The sequence below is a fragment of the Balaenoptera musculus genome, chromosome 3 (assembly GCF_009873245.2).
Source record: "Balaenoptera musculus isolate JJ_BM4_2016_0621 chromosome 3, mBalMus1.pri.v3, whole genome shotgun sequence".
Taxonomy (NCBI): Eukaryota; Metazoa; Chordata; class Mammalia; order Artiodactyla; family Balaenopteridae; genus Balaenoptera; species Balaenoptera musculus.
In genome coordinates, this window is record NC_045787.1 from 152,030,820 (window position 1) to 152,049,936 (window position 19,117).

A 19,117-nucleotide genomic window follows, 5' to 3' on the forward strand; every position below is an offset into this window, starting at 1 on the left:
TCTCTTGACTGAGGGAGAGCAGTCTGGCTGCTGCTGGTATGAAAGGCTGTTGTGGGGTGGGGCTGAGGTTCTCATGTGGCAAAATGCAGACCTTCACTACAGCGCCCTGTCTTCAGGCTGGGCCCCTCACCCATGCCCTTCCTGTGCCTCATACCAGCAGATCTGTTGGTATTGTGCTTGAGGCCTGAGTCTGGAAACTTGGTTTCAGTTTTTCTAGATAATAGGCCAGTAGGAGTGAAGGAGGAACCAACACCTCTGTGTGGATCTGGGAGGTCTACCTTTACCTTTCTGTGAACCTTCCCCCACCCCAGATCCCTCAGTGTCCTGCTCCCTGCCCCATCCTGCCTTCCACAGTACTTGTCGTTCAATTCCTAAGCCCTTCCCAGGTGTTGTGGTCCACATTATTTCACTGTGGGCCACTCACTGAGGTTGGAATTTACTCCACTCAGCCAAGTCATTTATTCCTCTCTGCTGCCTTCCCTCCCCATAGAGCATGTGGGGTTTTTCATTGAAGACATTAGTGTACCACGATGGCATTAGACATGCAAGAGATGCATGGGGAGAAGGCCTGTGAGGAAGAACAGAGGGAGTGAGTCAGAGGAGGTGGGGAAGCTGACAGGGGTCAGCCCAGTCTGACCCCTTGGAGTAGAGAGGGCACGAAGGAGGGTTGGGAGCTGCCCGTCAGAGGAATCTGGTGTCTCATAAGAATGGACCTCCTTCCCCATGCAGTCATTAGCCAAGAGCCACTGTGGGGTGTGTGGCCTTGTCATAAGCAGAGGGGAGGGTCAGGATACCTCAGTGGGGTGTCTGTCAGTTGCACTCCCACAGCAGAGAGCCAGGTAGGCATTTTCATGGCTACCACCATCCACCCTTGCCCCCCTCAGCTCTGCTTCTCCACACAGGTCAGGAGCAGCCCCCTCAGGCTCCCCGTGGGCCTCCCTTCCTGAGGGGAAGGGACCAACTATAGCCCCTTTCACTACAGTTGACCTGGGAGCCCACAACAGGTACTCATTCTCTCCATTCTCCATTCTTCATACCCTCAGCCATCACCTTGGCAGGTCTCTGTGCCTTCCCTGAGTGTGACCCAGACCTTCATTCCTGAGGGGTCTAAGTCTGGTGGCTCACAATGGGCCACTGGGTCCATGGACCCACCCAAGTCATCTCCCCAGTCCTCGAGTGTGTGATTGGAACTGATAAAGTTGGCAGTTGATACTCTTAGCAGAGTGACCCCTACATTTGTTCTCTGGTCTGTGAGGTAAGAGTTATGATGGGGAAGGCCAAGTGGAAACCTGAAACTGCCCCCCTCAAGATAGTACATCAGAAACATTATTGAACTCTGGGAGGTGGGGGAGAATGGAGGAGATTAATGCTGCATTAAAACCTAAAGAATGCGAGGATGGTGGTCCCTCATAGCTCAGTTAATTCACTAGTCCAGCCCTTGAAGAAACTAGATGGATGCTAGACAATGTAGACCATCGAGCCTTAGCTGATCAGCAGGCCTGATTGCAGCTGCTGTGCTGGACACGGTGTCGTTGCTAGAGCAGATTAATAGGGCCTCAGGTGTGGCATGTAGCCTTTGACTGGGCAGATGCATTCTTCCATACTGATTAGAAAAGACGATCAGAAACCATTCATACTCATGTGAGATGAACAGCAATATTCTTTCACAGTTTTGCCCTAGGCCTGTATCATAATATAGCTGGAAGAGATCTGGACCAGTCTCCATTTATTACCTGGCCTCCACAACTCACCCCCTACCACCAGCTAGAGGAGGCATGATGTTGCTTTGAGTCTTTGACTTTCAGTGTCCACTTAGAACTTGTGTCTAATACTTCTCCAAATGTCTGCTGTTCCCAGGTACAGTCACCTGAGTAAGGGGTCATAGGTACCTGTGGGGAAATCAAGGCAGTGGACGCTTGTTACAATGTGCAGGGTTCTCCCTCTTAGGACACCTCTTCAGTCAGTGGGTTCTAGACCAAGAACTGACCAGGAATAGCAACGGCCTCAACCTTCCACTCCTCTGCTCTTGCCCTTTTTTGGTTGCAGATATTCGTGCACCCTTATTGGCTGCCCCAGGGATGCCATCCCGCACTCTGGGTCAAGCCCCCAAATTTAGGTGTCATTTTTATTTAAAGTGTGTTTCTTGTTTTCCTTGTTCGGGATGGTTTTCAAGATTTGAAGGGGCAGAACTGTCTTTACTCTGCCATCTTCAAACTACAAGTCCAGTTCGTTTGTGGAAAGCTGCTTCTGGTTGTGTGTGGAGACTGATGGGAGAGCAGCTGTGCATGTGGGGAGCCCTCAGGCGCCCTGAGACCTCTTTAAAGCACCTTCCCATCGGCAAGCGCTGGGAGGCGGGGCTGCCTCTCCCAGTCCTGCAGGACAACAATCCACACCTTTGACAGCTTGGTTTGCATTTGTTATCATAGTTTTCCAGCAGATGGCAGTAAAGTGCATTGTTCCAACAAAATCAGTGCAAGAGGACAATCTTCTGACAGGTGAGGTGGCTGGAATGGGCATGTTTTCTAATCACGCAGCAGTTCATCAGACTGGCTGGCGGCACTACTCTGATCATCCTTGTTCATGTGGCTCTGTGTTAGTTCAGGGCCAGGTTGGATTTCAGGGGCTGCTGGTGGTAAAGTATAGACATCTCAAATTTTTTAAAAAAATCAGTCTCCTAAAAAGAAAGCACTTATTGACGTCCCCACCAACAGTGTAAGGAAGGGTCTGTTTTCTGCTTCTTCCTCCAGCACTGGATATTGCCATTCTTTTCCTCGTTGCCAGAAGAGAGACTAAAAATTGTTCCTTGTCATTTGGGTTTTTACTTTTCATGAAGTTGAGCATTATTTTATGTGTTAGTGATTTGTATTCTGAAATGCCTGTTCTTGCCATATTCTTGGTTTTAAAAGGGGAACCTAGAAACAGATTGGTTTGTTTTACCTTAGCTGCATTATTGCCTTCTCACAGGAGGGGTCACTGGTTTGAGCGTGGGGCTGATTCTTCGCTCACTTTCCTTTGTGCAGAATAGCAGCTGTGGGTGAGTTGGCAGTGCTCCCCGCAGCACATCTCCACATCGGACAAGCACAGCGGAAGTGCTCTGGGGCCAGCCAGGGACCAGTGCATCTGCATGGGCTTGGTGGGAATTTTAATTATGTTTTTAAGTGATATATATTTATAAGTTATATTTTACTGAATTCCGGATGTTTAGAAAGAGAGCGCTTAGCAGTAATGAAACATAATTTTAGCTGATGTAATTTTTAAGTGTTTTTCTGCTTATCCCAATAACACTTGGCAGCCGTCACTCAAGGCACACCTATGCCCGTTGGTGACACATCGATTGGAACGTTTCAGCCAGGTGCTGGGCCTGAAACGTCACTAAAAGTGATGGCCTTACTGTGTGGTGTGACTTGGCAGTTTGACGTTGTAGCTACACGTTGGAAAGCGCTTGTGAAAAGAATGGATGTGGATTGTTTAGAAGTCATAGTTTCTAGGGTGAGTTTGCAGGCTGGAGTCCAAGGCAAGAGTCAAATTCCTGTGGCCTGAGGAAGGGTCTGGGATGTGGGGGATCACCATGGAGAAAGTCCCTAGAGTTATGAAGGAAAAAACTGCAGAAGTGATAGGTTGTGTTAAGAGTGTGGTGGAGTATGATGTGTACACTCAGCAAACATTTTCTGAGAGTTTGCTGTGCCGGACTCTGGGCTGAGAGCTGAGAGCACAGAGAGGCCCTTGAGGCCTCCTCTTACAGAGCCCATGCTCGGAGGGGCAGAGGAGGGACTCTGAGGGTAGTATGTGTGGTGGGGAGTGGTGGGTCCCAGGGAAGGGTGGGAAGTTGGGGTTGGTAATCATGAGATTCTTCTTCCAAGGAAAGAGGAAGCCTTTGGAAGATTCCAGGGTCAGAGAAGTCTAGCCATGTGCTGTCCAGTATTATTGCCACTAGCCACCTGAGGCTAGTAAGTACTCAGAATGTGGCTATAATTGTGAATAAACACTGGATTTCAAAGACAGTACCAAAAAAAAAGAATGTAAAATATCTCATTAAGAATTTTTATATGTTGGTTACATTTTAAAATGAATACTCTGGAAATATACTGTATTGGAGTAAAGGAAAATACTAAAATTAATTTTACCTTTTCTAGTCACTTTTTTTAAGGTGGCTATTAGAAAATGTAAATTACACATGTGGATTGAGTTATATTTGTATTGGACAGCAGGGAAGAGCCAGAGTGTTGGGAACTGAAGGATGACCAGGCGTGGAGCGAGGGAGGAGAGGGTGTTGTGGAAGCTCTCAGAAGGTTTTAAGCAAAGGAGTGTCATGAAGGTTTCCACACAGGGGTAAGGGCAACCATCTGGCCTCTCTAGGCTGATTTGTATTAGTTTCAATATGAGAGTAGGATTTTCCAAAATGGTTCCAAAATCCCAGGGTTCAATTCTAACTTTCCTTCTTCTCCCAGCACTCTCACATACCTCACAAATCCTTACCAATGTGAGATTGTTTACTTAGCATGCTTTTGGTTCCTTTTATTAATTTAAACCATTTCTGCCCTAGGATTTGAAACCTAGCAACATTGTAGTAAAGTCAGACTGTACCCTTAAGATCCTTGACTTTGGCCTGGCTTCGCACAGCATGCACCAACTTTATGATGACCCCCTACGTGGTAACGCGGTATTATCGGGCACCTGAAGTCATCCTGGGCATGGGCTACAAAGAGAACGGTGAGTACAGACAGAACTGGAAGAGGCCGAGATGTGTAAAAATAGTGCTATTCATCATCACTAGTTTTTTTCTCTTTCCTGTGAACTGTATGAAGTATAATGTGGAGACTGTGTTATACATAGATTATCATAGTTCACAGATGAGAAATAATTAATTTTATATTTCCATTGGCTAAAATTATCCACTTTAAAAATTCACTTTTAAAATTAATATTTTTGAACATTTATCAAAGTATAACATACTTACAGAAAAGTATGCAAATCCCGAGTGTGCAGCTCAATGAGAGCACACCCACATAACCAGCAGCACCCAAGGCCTCCCCAGCCCCCCTCTGGGTCTCAACCCCCAAAGGAAGCCATTATCCTGATTTCCAGCAACATAGATTGATTTTGCTTATTTTTGAACTTGATATAAATGGAATAATACAACATGTGCTTTTTGTGTGTAAAATTGGTATTTTTTTCACAGCAAAACTTATTCAAGCAATATCAGATCTCTTTGAAACTTAGCTTTTGAAAAATTTGTCAAAAAGAACTAAATCACATTCACGTGTTAAAAAAAAGAATCTGAAAATTTGCCTAAGTCATCTGAAATGAGCTGTGCTTCAAGTTTATTCAGATGTTTTATAATCTGTGCTCCCATTCTGAGAGACACAGCTCTGTGGGCTTCCAGTCCTCTGTGGACATGAGAGAAAATTAGGTCCCCTGTTAGCTTCTCTCACCCCACCCCCAGCAGCAAGGGCAATAAATAGCCCTCTGCCTGGGCATCTGAGGCCTGTAATTCAGCTGGGCCCCCACAGAAGACGGCGAACAGCCAGAAGCTGGGACACCTCTGGCCCTCACCTGGAGCCCAGACAAGCCTGTCCCTGTGAGGCCCTGCTGACTTGACAGTTTAAAAAAGGATCATTCTGGAGGTGTGGTGTTCATATTTTACAAAAGTCCCACTGACAAGCTGGGTTTGTCTTTGTTTGGGAGGGGGTTTGAGAAAGGACATGTGTGGGGGGATCTCTGGCTGGTTTTAATCACCTGGTGTTTGGTAGTGGACATCTGGTCTGTCGGGTGCATCATGGCAGAAATGGTCCTCCATAAAGTCCTGTTCCCAGGAAGAGACTGTATCCTTCACAGGGAGAGACCCAGCACTGACCACGAAGGCTGGGGGCAGGGGTGGGCATGTGCCTGGAAACAGCTTTGTGGGGACAGGCATTTCTTGTTTCTGGGACTTTGTTTGTTTCTGAAGCTGTAAAGTATTGGACTCTTTGGCACTAAAAGCCCAGATTGCTGCAAACTGAAGGCCAAAATAGAGGTCAGCAATATTTCATACTGTGTAAAAAAGTTCACCCGTTACTAGCAATTTATTTTCCATGTTTGTGTGTTTAGTACACTGTTAGAATCCTTTTCCTCACCTTTGTTTTGTTCATGGCACTTCATAATTTTGTCATTTCACTTTATTTTCAGTTGATATCTGGTCAGTGGGTTGCATCATGGGAGAGCTGGTGAAAGGTTGTGTGATATTCCAAGGCACTGATCGTATCCTTCCCGGGGGACCTTCCCGGCCATGTTTTCCATAAATACCAAGGGCAACAGGAGGTCAAAAGGAAAATGTCATAATTCTAGAGTGTATTCTAAGGGGGTCTTGATTATGTTTGTTAAATTAGTGTCACACAACAAATGGTTCAATTTTATGTTTCTTTTTTACTTGACTACCTGTAACAACTTTATTGAGGCATAGAATTAAGTTAAACCAATTTATATTAGTTCTTAATTTTATTAAAAATAGCTTATAAGAATTGTATTTACTCTTTGACAAATGTATCCTGATATTTAAATGAAAATACTGTTTAGTTAATTCAGTTAATTTAGGTATCTAGAAAGTTGTTGTCTATATTTAATAGGCCAATAATTTGTAATTTGTTTAATTTGTTTAATATACTATTTCATTAGTTACCAGGATGAATTAAAATATTTTCCTCCAAAGTAAGAACTGAAGCACACTACATAAGACCTAAATGAAAAAGATTAAAGTAAAAAGTTTGTGAGGAACAATATTTGCTAAATTTTTTTGTTTTGTTACTCTTCTGACATTTTGTAGAAAATTTTAGAAGATCCACTTAGAAGGTTATTTTGTGACACACTGGGGAAGTTTAACACACATTTAAATAAATATAAAACGCAAAAGGTTAACTTACACTGTGGTCAGCAAATCATATTAATGACATATAGCATAAAGGAGAATAGATAGATGATAGTTTCAATAGCTTTCTTTTCTCATATTCCTCATATTCTTCCATCTTCAATATTTTTTGCTCTAACATGGTTCTTCACATGTACCCTTTTTCATTTGTGTTCTAACCACCTAAAATTTTCATCAGTCTTTTGATTTTGTTTTTTGTTATGAAAGTGGTCTCTGTCCGCTGGCAGATTGATGGTTATCTTAAAAGAAATTAAGTTGTATAGTCATGTTTTATATGTATTTTATTAAAGTAATTTTAGTCTTTTATAATTTTATGAGGGTGGTTTATTTGTAATATAAATTCTTCACAACACAAACCTGGAATGAAAAGATTTATTACTATCATTTTATTTACCTTCCTTGACATTTTTCACATCACAGATTTTATGTGAAGTTAAATACAGCATTTTATTTTGTCTAATGCATTTTCTAGCAATTTTCCATAGCCTTACCTTAGATTCAGTTGTTTCAAAATGTAAATAAGGAGATCTTTAATTGCAATAAATTCATTTAAAAAGGGAAAAGTTGATATATTCTAAAGATTGGTTGATTGATTGATTGATTGATGGCCATGCCACGAGGCTTGTGGGATCTTAGTTCCCCGACCAGGGATTGAACCTGGACCCACAGCAGTGAAAGCACAGAGTCCTAACCACCAGACTGCCAGGGAATGCCCTAAAGATACATAATTAGAAGTATCTACTTAACATTGTTTGTCTAAATTTTAATTCATTTTGTGACTTTCCTTTCTTTAATTAATTAAATGTTTTCTTCAGAAAGTACAGAAATGAAAAGTGTAGGAACTCTGGTGCACTATTAAGTAATTTAAAATTCTTAATTTACATGTTAACATCTTGCAATGTCAGTAATAATAATTTTATGTATAAGGTCACCTACTGTCATTCTCAGAACACACAGAGATTACATCATTTTCCAAAGACAATTTTGCTAACTTTTTCCAACATTAGATAGAAAAAGATTCCAGAAACCAGATTGCAGTTCTCAGAGATTTGTTTTAGATTCATAACCTGAGGTAGAAAAGGAACTCCTGTCCCCACATGGCCTATGAGAAAGAGAAAGCTTTAGGCAGGCACCTCCCAGAGAGCAAGGGACCCCGGAGGCCAGGAAGCAGGTTACTGAGGGAGGCTCACTGACACTGTCAAAAAGGTGAGGACTGAGAATTGAGGGATGGTCACCTGCAACTTTGATGGGTGCAGTTTTCATGAAGTGATGGGGGAAGAGTCTGATGAGAGGATGTTTAAGAGAGAATGAGAGGCTGGGAGTTAGAGATACAAGTATAGACAACTCTGTTTTGCTGCAAGTGGGAATGGTAGCTAAGCTATGGATGTTCAGCCGAAGGAAAGTGGCTGTTGCTTTAAGATGGGAGAAAAAAAATTTGTTTGATTGGTGATGGAATCCTCCAGTGGATGGTGTACCAGCAAGAAGAAAGACATTACAGGAAGCAAGAGGGCCTCCTCCTTTGTTCTTTAAAGAACATGTGTCTGTTCCCTAGGTTCTTTCACAGTGATGTCATTTTATTTTTCTAAGACATACCTCAATTAGTCACTTTTTAAAGATGCTGTTTATTTGATTCCTCTGGCTTGCGTTCTCTTGTATAATTTTATGGTTTTATCAATAGAATCCCTTTCCACATTCATCTTGCCAGTTATCTCAAGCCCCAGGTGAAAGAGGCAAAGCTGGTATTGTCTGCATTTTACAATAGGAAGGTGAGACCCAAGGAGATTGACTGCCGGACACCTAGTGAGTGTCTAATACACAATGGAGTCTGAAACCCAGGTCATATACTTTGAAAGGAAATAAAACACACTCCTTTGTATTGCAGTGATGGTCCGGGTCAGTGCCAAGTAAAACAGAATGACCTCTCAAAGCTGTCACTGCTCAATGTAAGCACAGCTACAGTGAGAAAGGACATGGTGAGGGCTCAGAAAGTCCAGAGCCTTGGCTCCTGCCCACCCCGTCATCCACCCCATCCCGCCAGGCCTGCCCCGCAGGGGTGGCTCCCAGCTGTAAATTGAGCAGTCAGATAGGTCTCTCTACTTCAGGGAGCTTTAGATTCTAACATAGTTTTATTATGAGAACTGATTTCAATTTGCCTATATAATTACTACCTAATTTCATGTTTAAGCCTTTCAGTCATAGGTATTCTTCAGTTACAAGATAACTTTATTTTGATCTAGAATGGGAAGGCATACAGACTTCATCATGTTGATTTAATAAACTGTGATCAGAGTTTATAAAGATGCAGAGTTTTTTTAAATAGTCTTAACTTGGAGCCCAAACCTTTTTTGAATATTATTTCAGAATGCTCCTGCTGACGCAGTGAGGTGGCCTGGTTAATTACTTGTTGATAGGTATAAATATAATTTAAGTTTTTCCTTGAATGATGCTACTTTACGTAATATGAATATAAGGCATTTCAGTTGTATTTTCCTCAAGAGACTCCTTAGATATTGATCAGTGGAATAAAGTTATTGAGCAGCTAGGAACACCATCTGCAGATTTCATGAAGAAACTTCAGCCAACTGTGAGGAATTACGTAGAAAACAGACCAAAGTATCCTGGAATCAAATTTGAAGAACTCTTTCCAGATTGGATATTTCCATCAGAATCTGAACGAGACAAAATGAAAAGTAAGGTATCCTTTTTTCTTATACTGGGTGAAGCTTTCACTTTATGTTTGCATTCTAAAACCTGTGAACATTGAGAGACAAAATAGTTGAAACCCTCAAAGTCATTTACAGGCTAGAATGAAGGCATTTCAGAAAGAAAGCTTAAAGACCTAGAAATTTTGTCCTCGATAAAGTGACGTAACTGAAGCCTGTGGTCAAAATATTTACATCAGTCTGAAAGACTCATGTTAATTACAGCAAATGGAATTCAAACAGTTTTCAGGTATAAAGAATACTTGAATAAAGATTCTAGCCCAGTTGAAGAGTCAGAAATTTTAAAAGGCTCCTTCTCCCCTTCTCCTGTGCCTATCACTGTTTTAAGGGAAAGAATAGATTTGTTTCTCTCTACAGCAAGATAAACAGTGCCTCATTCAGAAAAGCCCCATCTCTTCTTTGCCTATACTATACATGTGAATTTTAATTGCTGAAACCTAGGTGAGCCTTGTATTTAACCAAGTTATTGAACTTGTTGGATTTTTTTCTAACTACTAATCTCTAGATTTAAAAAAAGTGTATGTTGCCAACATTGTATACAGGTAGGCAAAGCAGAGGCATCTGTGAAGTGTTCTATACTGTGCAAATATGAAATCATTGTGTGGCTTAGTCTGTTTTAATTTCACTACGATGTGGCATCAAGAAAAAACACTTGCCTATGCTTCATGCCTGCATTCTTGGCAGTGCCACCCTTAGCTTAGCTCCTGCACCCTCCCTGGACGTGGCTTCTCAGCCTTGTGCCCTGTCCTTCTCCCCTCCCAGATTCAGAGGCTGAAAGCACATTTGAAAGCCTGGTTTGTAGTGGAAGTGGCTGCTTGACTTACTGTTAAAGAAAAAGACTCTAATAATCTTGAAGCTATCACAATTTCTCAAGTTAATATATTTTTGTTCTGTCTATGCTATCACATTTAGTTTCTTTATTGTGTGATTTTCAGGCTAACACTATTACTTTATAAATCTAATATTTGTTTTTACCCTAGCAAGTCAAGCCAGAGACTTACTATCAAAAATGTTAGTGATAGATCCTAGACAAGCGAATCTCTGTAGATGAAGCTTTGCGTCACCCTTATATCACTGTTTGGTATGACCCTGCTGAAGCAGAAGCGGTAAGCATCTATTTTGAAAAGGCTTATGTGTAAAGGCAGGGCATACATTTCCTTGGACCTTCTGTCTGTTAGTCCTGGAATGGCTACGTGAAGTCCTAGATTTAAAAGGACTTCCTGATTACAACGAGGCCATGTAACATGGGTCACAACCCCTTTTGGGACTCTTGTTACTGGGGCTCTACTCAGAGTACCTCAGGAGTGAACATGCTTATGCTGTGGTGATATAATTATCTTCATTTATGCAGATGCTGATGTGTGATCATAATATCACCTTTTTTAGGCATCCATTTGTGTACCTGGCACTGTGCCTTGGGCTTTGCTTTACATCATCTTGTTTAGGCATCCAGTCAGGCTAAGAAACTTGCTGAAAATCACAAGTTTGTTCATCCTTCCCCAGAGGTACCTGCTCGGGGAGTTCCACTTCTGAGTTTAGTGCTCATGTGCATTTTTCTGTAGCAGCATTGGTAAGGATGGTCTTTAGCTGGAAGTGAAATAACCACATAGTGGCATGCTCATTATTATGTCTTGGCCTATGCATTTAACCACCATTTTAAGCATTGTTTTATATGAAAAGAATTTGATTTATAAACACCTGATTTTAAGCAAATTTTTGAAGCAGTCCATTTATGAATTGGGGATTGAGTTTGGGAGTTCTAACAGGAAGAAATATAAACCTGAAATGTGTTTTGCAGCTTCTGTATTTCATAGCACAGTACCTTGTCCAGGGTGGATCTCTAGGAAGCAGCCTGTGATTACTAATTTTATAATTACATTTGGGCAGATGTCTTTAGAGTGTGATTATTAAGAGGACTATAATAGCTCTATTTTTTTGGTTAATTTTTCCTCAATTATTTTGATTCTGAAACTGATGGAAAATCATACTTATAAAGAAATCTTTAATAAGCCAAGTATTTAATGAAACTACATCCATATTATAAATATTTTAGAGGTCTTACAAAGTGATTCTTTTTCTTCATGCCTCATTATTCTTTTAACTATTGACTTTACCTGTAATTTAATTTTTAGCCACCGCCTCAAATTTATGATGCCCAGTTGGAAGAAAGAGAACATGCAATTGAAGAATGGAAAGGTAAAGACGGAACTTATTTTGATTGTTACTGATGACATTTCTTGCAACAGGGCAACATCACTTTTTGACAATAGCCTTTCTAAGAGGGGGCAAGAAACCCTGCAGCCCATTTATCCTCTCTCTCCCTCCCCACTTCCCAGAAAAAGAACTTGAAGATAACAGAATTAGAGAGGAACGTGTATGAATTGCCTATTATTTGCTTCAAAAGAGAAAAATAAAGACTTTTTCACACAATCTTACATTATCAAATCTTGGTTTGTAAACAAAACTCAGTGATTGTATCACACTTACCTTGACAACATGTTGCAAATAGTTGAGTAACCCCAATTCACAGGTCCTTGTAAAGCAGACGTGGGAGACCCCACTGGGGTCATGTGAACTTCTGCTGTATTTGTAAGCCATGTAGTTATATATGTGTTTTAAAATAAGAGTTTAGGGAAAATTGCAGTTCAAAAATATGCAGATAGTTATTATTACCACTATAAGATTAACCAAACAACCCACAGCAAACTAAACCAGTAAAAAAGAGGCTGAACTAAAAATTTTTCATTAAAAAGCAGAATCAGTAGTAATTGAGAACTATGGTCAGCGCAAGTCAAACATGGTGATGTGTCCTTCCCAAGAGCCCCTCCCCGGGATATAGGGATACCAACGACCTGCATGTGCACACACCCATAGGCCTCACTAAGTGCTTGCAATATGCTAATTTTGTTTCATGAATAGCAAAATTTTAGGAAGCTGCTTAGTTAATAGGTAATTAGTTTTTCTTACAAATGAAAACTGAGGAAAACTGAGATTGAAGCCAAGAAAAAACTTAGGTATTTAGATTAATTTCTGACCAATCTGGAGGGGTTATATTTGGAGAACCACAGTAATGATGGAGGAAAACATGTGCAAAAAGATGTGAGAATATCCAGTACTTAAACTGTTCTGTTAGAGCCACTTTGCTAGTACTTTCCCTCCCTCTCTCCCCACCTCTCTCCCTCTGTGTGTCTCTCTCATTCTCTCTCCCTCACCCCCACTTTGTAAAACCCCCATTGTGGATCCAGAGCTACTGTACGTTTTTGGCTGTCTTTTTTTTTTTTTTTTTTTAATTTATTTTTGGCTGTGTTGGGTCTTGATTGCTGCACACAGGCTTTCTCTAGTTGTGGCGAGTGGGGGCTACTCTTTGTTGCAGTGCGCAGGCGGTGGCTTCTCTTGTGGAGCACAGGCTCTAGGCGTGTGAGGTTCCGTAATTGTGGCATGCAGGCTCAGTAGTTGTGGCTTGCGGGCTCTAGAGCACAGGCTCAGTAGTTGTGGCACACGGGCTTAGTTGCTCTGCAGCATGTGGGATCTTCCCGGACCAGGGATCGAACCCGTGTCCCCTGCATTGGCAGGCGGATTGTTAACCATTGCACCACCAGGGGAGTCCCTGGCTGTCTTAATAGCTGGGTTGAAAAGATATAATGGATCAAATTATATTTTGGTCTAGGTAAACTATATTACTTAATTGTCTATCACAATTAAAAATAGCACATCACAGTGCCCTTGGAGTGGTTCCAATTGATTTGGAAGCAGGATTTTGAGATGCAGAGAAACTGATGAAGCGTTTTAACTTGCATTTCTATTTGAAGAGCTAATTTACAAAGAAGTAATGGATTGGGAAGAAAGAAGCAAGAATGGTGTTGTGAAAGATCAACCTTCAGGTTAGTGATTGCTTTAATAGTTTGATTGCATAATATTTTTCTTTCCCTATTCATTTTTTATAAGTGGCAACAGTGCGTTAAGTGCCAGCTTGACCAGCATTGGATTTGAAAACTCTTTATGTGAAATAGTCTTCTTTTTGGTTTATCCTGGTGGTGGCAACTAACATTTTACTGATGTGCCAGGCAGCGAACCAACTATATTATGAACATTCTTGTTTCATCCTTATAACAGCTGCTGTCAGTTTCGTTAATAGATAAGGAAATTGAATTTAAAGCCTTTTCAATGTGCATGACCCTCTTTGTACTGCCCCCAACCAGTTAAAAAAGAAAATTAATGTGAATCTAGATAAAATGGAATTGGGTTTTCTTTTGAGAAAATTGTTCATATAATTCTCTCATCTTTCTACGTGTTCTACTTAGTGGTAGAAGTCTGACTAACAATTAGGTAACTGTATGAGTATTAGAGACATAGTATATATGGTGTCCTGTAGGGTTCTACTTAAACAAAACTCTTTAGTTATATTTATTTTCTCACTCCACTCCCACTGGAAAGCGCATGCACACACACACACGTAAGTACATGTTGGACTGCTTTTTATTCTTGAATTTTATATTCAGCATGACAAATGTGTCAAGTGTCTAGAGATTATATAATTTCAATACGAATTTAGGTGCTCGTTGTTAACTCAGCACAAATTTAAGACTTACCTCTGAGAACCTGGATGTTTTGTTTTTGTTCAAACCAGACTAAAATATAGATAGTAGGAGATAGGATAGTTTCATTTGCCTTAACATGTCAGTTTTGGGGATTTAGAAAGCAAAAATAAAATGAACAAGAGTCCACTAATTTTTTTTTTCCTTTTTTAATTTGTATGCAATCCTTCTTTTAGAAGGTATTTTTATTGCAAAAGAATTTTTCAAAGGTTGATGCTTTTTTCCTTGGACTAAGTGTTTATGATTATAATTGAAATGTCTGATGACACTTGAATCCTACTTGGGCTTAAGCCTTTTGTGATACTGATAGTTTTAGGACAAATTCAGCAATTTTCTTTTAATATCTTTTTAAAACCAGCAGGTATTTTTAAAGTAGTTAATAACATGATTATACATGAGTACCTATATGATGTTTAGCCACTGGGAAGAAAGAGAATATTGCAGGGAAAGACGGAGGAGTAATTGGGATTTTGAGCCTAAAGAAAGACTCCAGGAAAAGTTCAAAATGTACAGTCAACTAACTTCTTGTTTATACTAATAGTATAGGAAACTACAAAAGGACAGAGCTGAGAAATGACCTGAAGTCTCATTGCCTGGATTTGCAGCAGTGTCGTGCCTCAGATTTTATTATATTTGGTTTTCTTAGCACAGATGCAGCAGTAAGTAGCAACGCCACTCCTTCTCAGTCGTCATCTATCAATGACATCTCATCCATGTCCACTGAGCAGACGCTGGCCTCAGACACAGACAGCAGTCTGGATGCCTCAACAGGACCCCTTGAAGGTTGTCGATGATAAGTTAGAAATAGCAAGCTTGTCATCAGTGAAGGAACTCTCACTTCCATGGGCCTGAAATACTTGGGAGTTGATGGAACCAAATAGAAAAACTCCATGTTCTGCATGTAAGAAACACGATGCCTTGCCCCTACTCAGTCGTACTAGGCTTGCCTTGCTTAGATTATAAAATGAAGCAGATTATGTCTAAAGAAAAAAAAGTGCAAACCACACTTTTAGAGATTTTGTTCAAGGTCATTTCAGGTGAGCAATTAGAATAGATGAATTTTTTTTTTAAGTTGTACAGTAATAGTGACAATTTCTCGTCCTCAGTGACCGTTGGGACTTTTATGCATGTGACCACAAATGCTTGCTCAGACTTGCCCTCTAGCACTTTGGAAATCAGTATTTATAAGGCCAAATAATCTTCAAGGTAGTGCTGCTTCTAGAATTGTCTCTTAATCCTCTTAAGTAATTTGGTGTCTGTCCAGAAAAATAGATTTATGTGTATTAATTGGCCGCCATCATATTATCATATCTTACCTTCTTTTAGGGTATGAGTTATTTTCTTTCGTATTTCAGAAGGAATATATTCAATCTATATAATAAATTAAAAATGTAACTTATCTTAAATTTGTCATGTTTTGGGCTGAGAATTACCACTGCTAAGACCAGGACACTTTGTTTTCTCTAAATTGTCTTAGTCTGGGTGACTGTACATTCAGCTTTACTGCATGATAAAATTTTAAGTTTTGTTTTGTGCTGCTTAAAACATATATACCTTTAAAAGCCTATCTTCCCTATCTCTTTTTTCTTGGTCTTCTGGACTTATTAATTTAAAATGCTACCTAGAACTTCACCTTCTTTATTAGCCACCTAATACCTATGTCAATAATATGATGGCAAATAGATTCTTGAACCCATCACCTGCTGTTAGAGTAGAATTTTATGAAGTGATCACTAAAGATGATTGCAGTCACTTACTAAGTGCTTGCTTTGCTTGAGCCTGGACTGGGTCCTTTCTTACCTTCTGTCACTCAAGGTGAGATACGTGATTTCATAAGGCAGAGAGTTTCCCTCTTCCAACACAGCATTCTTACTCGACTTTCTTTCTTCTCTGAAAGAAACCACATAAATCCCCCTTTGGTCTGTTTTAGGAAGCAGACTGGTTCAGAATGCCTGTTTGTGGTTTGTTTTCCACTTTGTGGAGGCATTTCCTTTTCCTAAGGGAAATCCATGAATGTTCTGGAAAAACTCTTCTGAGGGATATGGAGGAAATATCCTAAAGGGTAATAATTAACTATTGAACATTTTCTGATTTTAAACTGCTCACCTGAAATTGATACTTTCAGACTGATACGGAAATCATTCAAAGTTCAGTAAAATACTGAGTATTGAAGTGTCATTGCAGAAATGGAGTTACGATGGTCACATACGGCTACCTGTGCTCATAATGCTTTTCCCTTGAGCTTATTCTGTTACAAATTCATATCTTGTGTTTAGTTATTTTGGAAGCTATTGGATCAACATTGTTCACATTCTATAGAATGTGTTCTGAGGAGGAACTTTGATAAGAAAGTTTATTATAAATATTATCTAAAATATATGATTATCTCTACACCAGTTGTATCTTATTGGTCTTATCACTGGAAACTGGAACCCTTGATGAACAAAATTAATATTGAAGTAATAAATAGTTTTATATTGTGAGGTTTAGACACATTCAACTATAAGATGGAAATACTAACTTGAATTGAGGCAGAAACACCTATTACATGGCTTAGGATTATTTTGGTTTTGGAGGCCTGATGGTATTGTGAAGCAAGTTATCACTATACATATATAAACATCTTAAAATGGCCTCCTCTCTAACACACATTCTTTAAAAAGACTTTACTAAATCTATCTTTAAAGAGAAAAAGAAAGGTGAGAGTTTTAAAACTACATTATCTGTCCTAGGCTTATGTATATGCAGCACAGGGATGCTGAGGGTGCATCGAGGTTTCACTGGGTGATTGTACGTTCAGCCAGGCGCCATTTGTAAGTGGAGCTAGGTGCCGCACAGATTGGCTTTCTGCTCACTCATTCCTCTGTGTGTTCACGGATGGAGTCTGTGATGGTGTTGACGGGTTTCCTGCCAAGACCACCTTCCATCAGAGACCAGTGAGTGCACCTAGGACAGGCCACAGGGCTGCAGACAGCCCAGCTCCATAGAAATACCTCACCCCACTTCAGGGTCCTCCCTCCTGAGCCGAGATGTGCCAGGGCCCTGGTGCAATGCAGATGGTTTCAAACTGCTCTCCATGGATAAATGCTGATGTTGGATAAAGAACTGAAAAATTTGCTCAGTTTTTCATGTTTTCTATTTTATTTTTGTAATTTATATTGTACACAACCCTGAAGTAACTATTTTGGACACATATTTTTATAAACCAGGTAATTTATTATTAGCCTGGAATTTGGACTAGGTTCGTTTTGTTTGTTGACTTAGTTTTTTGTTAAAAAGGAAATGACTGCCTCCCCTATGTCGGGTCTTGATTTCAAGTACAGGTTCCAGAGAGCAGACAGAGTCTGTCAGAGTAGGAGAGCATTCTCGAAACACATCCTGCTCAGTGTTGATCAGCTGTGGAAACAGGAGATGGAAACAGGGCTCTGTGTTTATCTCTGCACCATGAAACTCAGAGCCGCAGTGCTGAAAGGAGAAAACCCTTGGCAGGGCCCCTTACTGACACCCAGAGTCCATAGTTGAAACACTGAATGGGATACTGGTTTAATCCAGATTTGATGCTGTGTAAGTCATGGTAATGATGTATGATGAATTCGTCTGGTTGATTTCTAATGTAACTCCTCCGGTGTTTCACACTGGTAGTAAACACAGGTGTGACCTTTCAGATTGCATATCTCAAAAGTAACATTGCCTAATGTTTTATAATAAAATATATTATGTGTGTTTTGATTGGTGAAAATAATACAAATACATTTTAAAAGAGAAGTGTATAGCATGTCCAATTTTTGTGGTGTGTTTTTAAGTGACAGTTGACTGTGTATTTTTACATCACCATCTCTGATTACAGATTTAACATGAACACAGGTAGATATTGGAGTGTCGTCATTTCAATCAATATTAGCATATGTTTTTAAATTGAAAAGCAAAGCATTTCTGTTAGATCTCTTACTGAAAATATTCTGCAGATTCCTGAATCTGAGTTTTCAAACACATGCAGTGCAAAATTGAGTATTCGGAGTAATTGTTTTCTCACAAGGTGTGGCCAGAAGAATCCACCAATCAGTCAGTCTTTCCTTGTATTACTTCAGATCCTTAATGGCGGTTGTGTGCTTGTGGTTTTGTGCATGGATGAGCCTCTTTCATTTTGCTTCTGGTTTTGAGGCACTTTAGGATGTTTACTACTTAAAACCATAGGAATAGAAGGGCCCACAATGACTCACTCTCTTCGCTGCTTAAAAGGACTAGAATCATTCCAGATGGATGAGTATCAATCTTAATTTTAAAGGTTTCTAGAAAAGGAAAACATTTCTCTTGATAATGATCTGGGTTCCATTTCTCTATCTTACCCCCTTCTCACTTTCAGTGTAGATAGTACTAAAATACTTTTAATTTGTTGACTTAAATGGTACATGTAGGTGGCTGGGATTTTTTTTTTGGTGGGAGGAAGGGTAGTATTTCAGAATAACTTAGTATATACTTTCCTGAAGATTCTGTAGCTACTTGTGTGAATTTAAGCGTAAGCTTACCTTTGACAATAAGGCGGTTATTTGATATTTTTGGTCTTTAATCAGGAAAGCTGGTAATAAAATCCATAATAACAGTGACGGAGTGGCCAGTGACGTCTCTTTGAAGCCAAATGTGACCACGATTTAAGAGGGATGTGCCTGTCATGGCCATTGGGAACCCGTCATTCGCTGTGTCCTCAGGGCCCAGGGGTCCTTGTGAACAAGGGTGTTTGCCATGCCATTTCTGTGCTGTGGGGCTTTAGTGTTGGAAGGGAAACCCAGAATCAGTTCTCTAACCCCCTGCACAACAGTGAGGAAGCTGCAGCCCCTGACCCACATCAGGAAGGGAGCAGCAGGATTGCCCTCAGAGTGCTGTAACACTCGTGCAGACCT

The 19,117-nt window shown here is 40.3% G+C and overlaps 1 protein-coding gene across 1 annotated transcript in view; it reads left to right on the forward strand.

The window, feature by feature from the left end:
- MAPK9 (mitogen-activated protein kinase 9) overlaps positions 1-18,823 on the forward strand; it is a 59,254-nt gene extending 40,431 nt beyond the window's left edge. The window contains 9 exon segments of the mRNA XM_036848584.1: positions 4,544-4,612; positions 4,614-4,710; positions 5,751-5,822; positions 9,409-9,591; positions 10,605-10,648; positions 10,650-10,730; positions 11,757-11,820; positions 13,434-13,505; positions 14,871-18,823. Of these exon segments, the coding sequence (XP_036704479.1) occupies positions 4,544-4,612; positions 4,614-4,710; positions 5,751-5,822; positions 9,409-9,591; positions 10,605-10,648; positions 10,650-10,730; positions 11,757-11,820; positions 13,434-13,505; positions 14,871-15,013 (825 nt within the window). The 3' untranslated portion in view covers positions 15,014-18,823.
- The last annotated feature ends 294 nt before the right edge of the window (positions 18,824-19,117 follow it).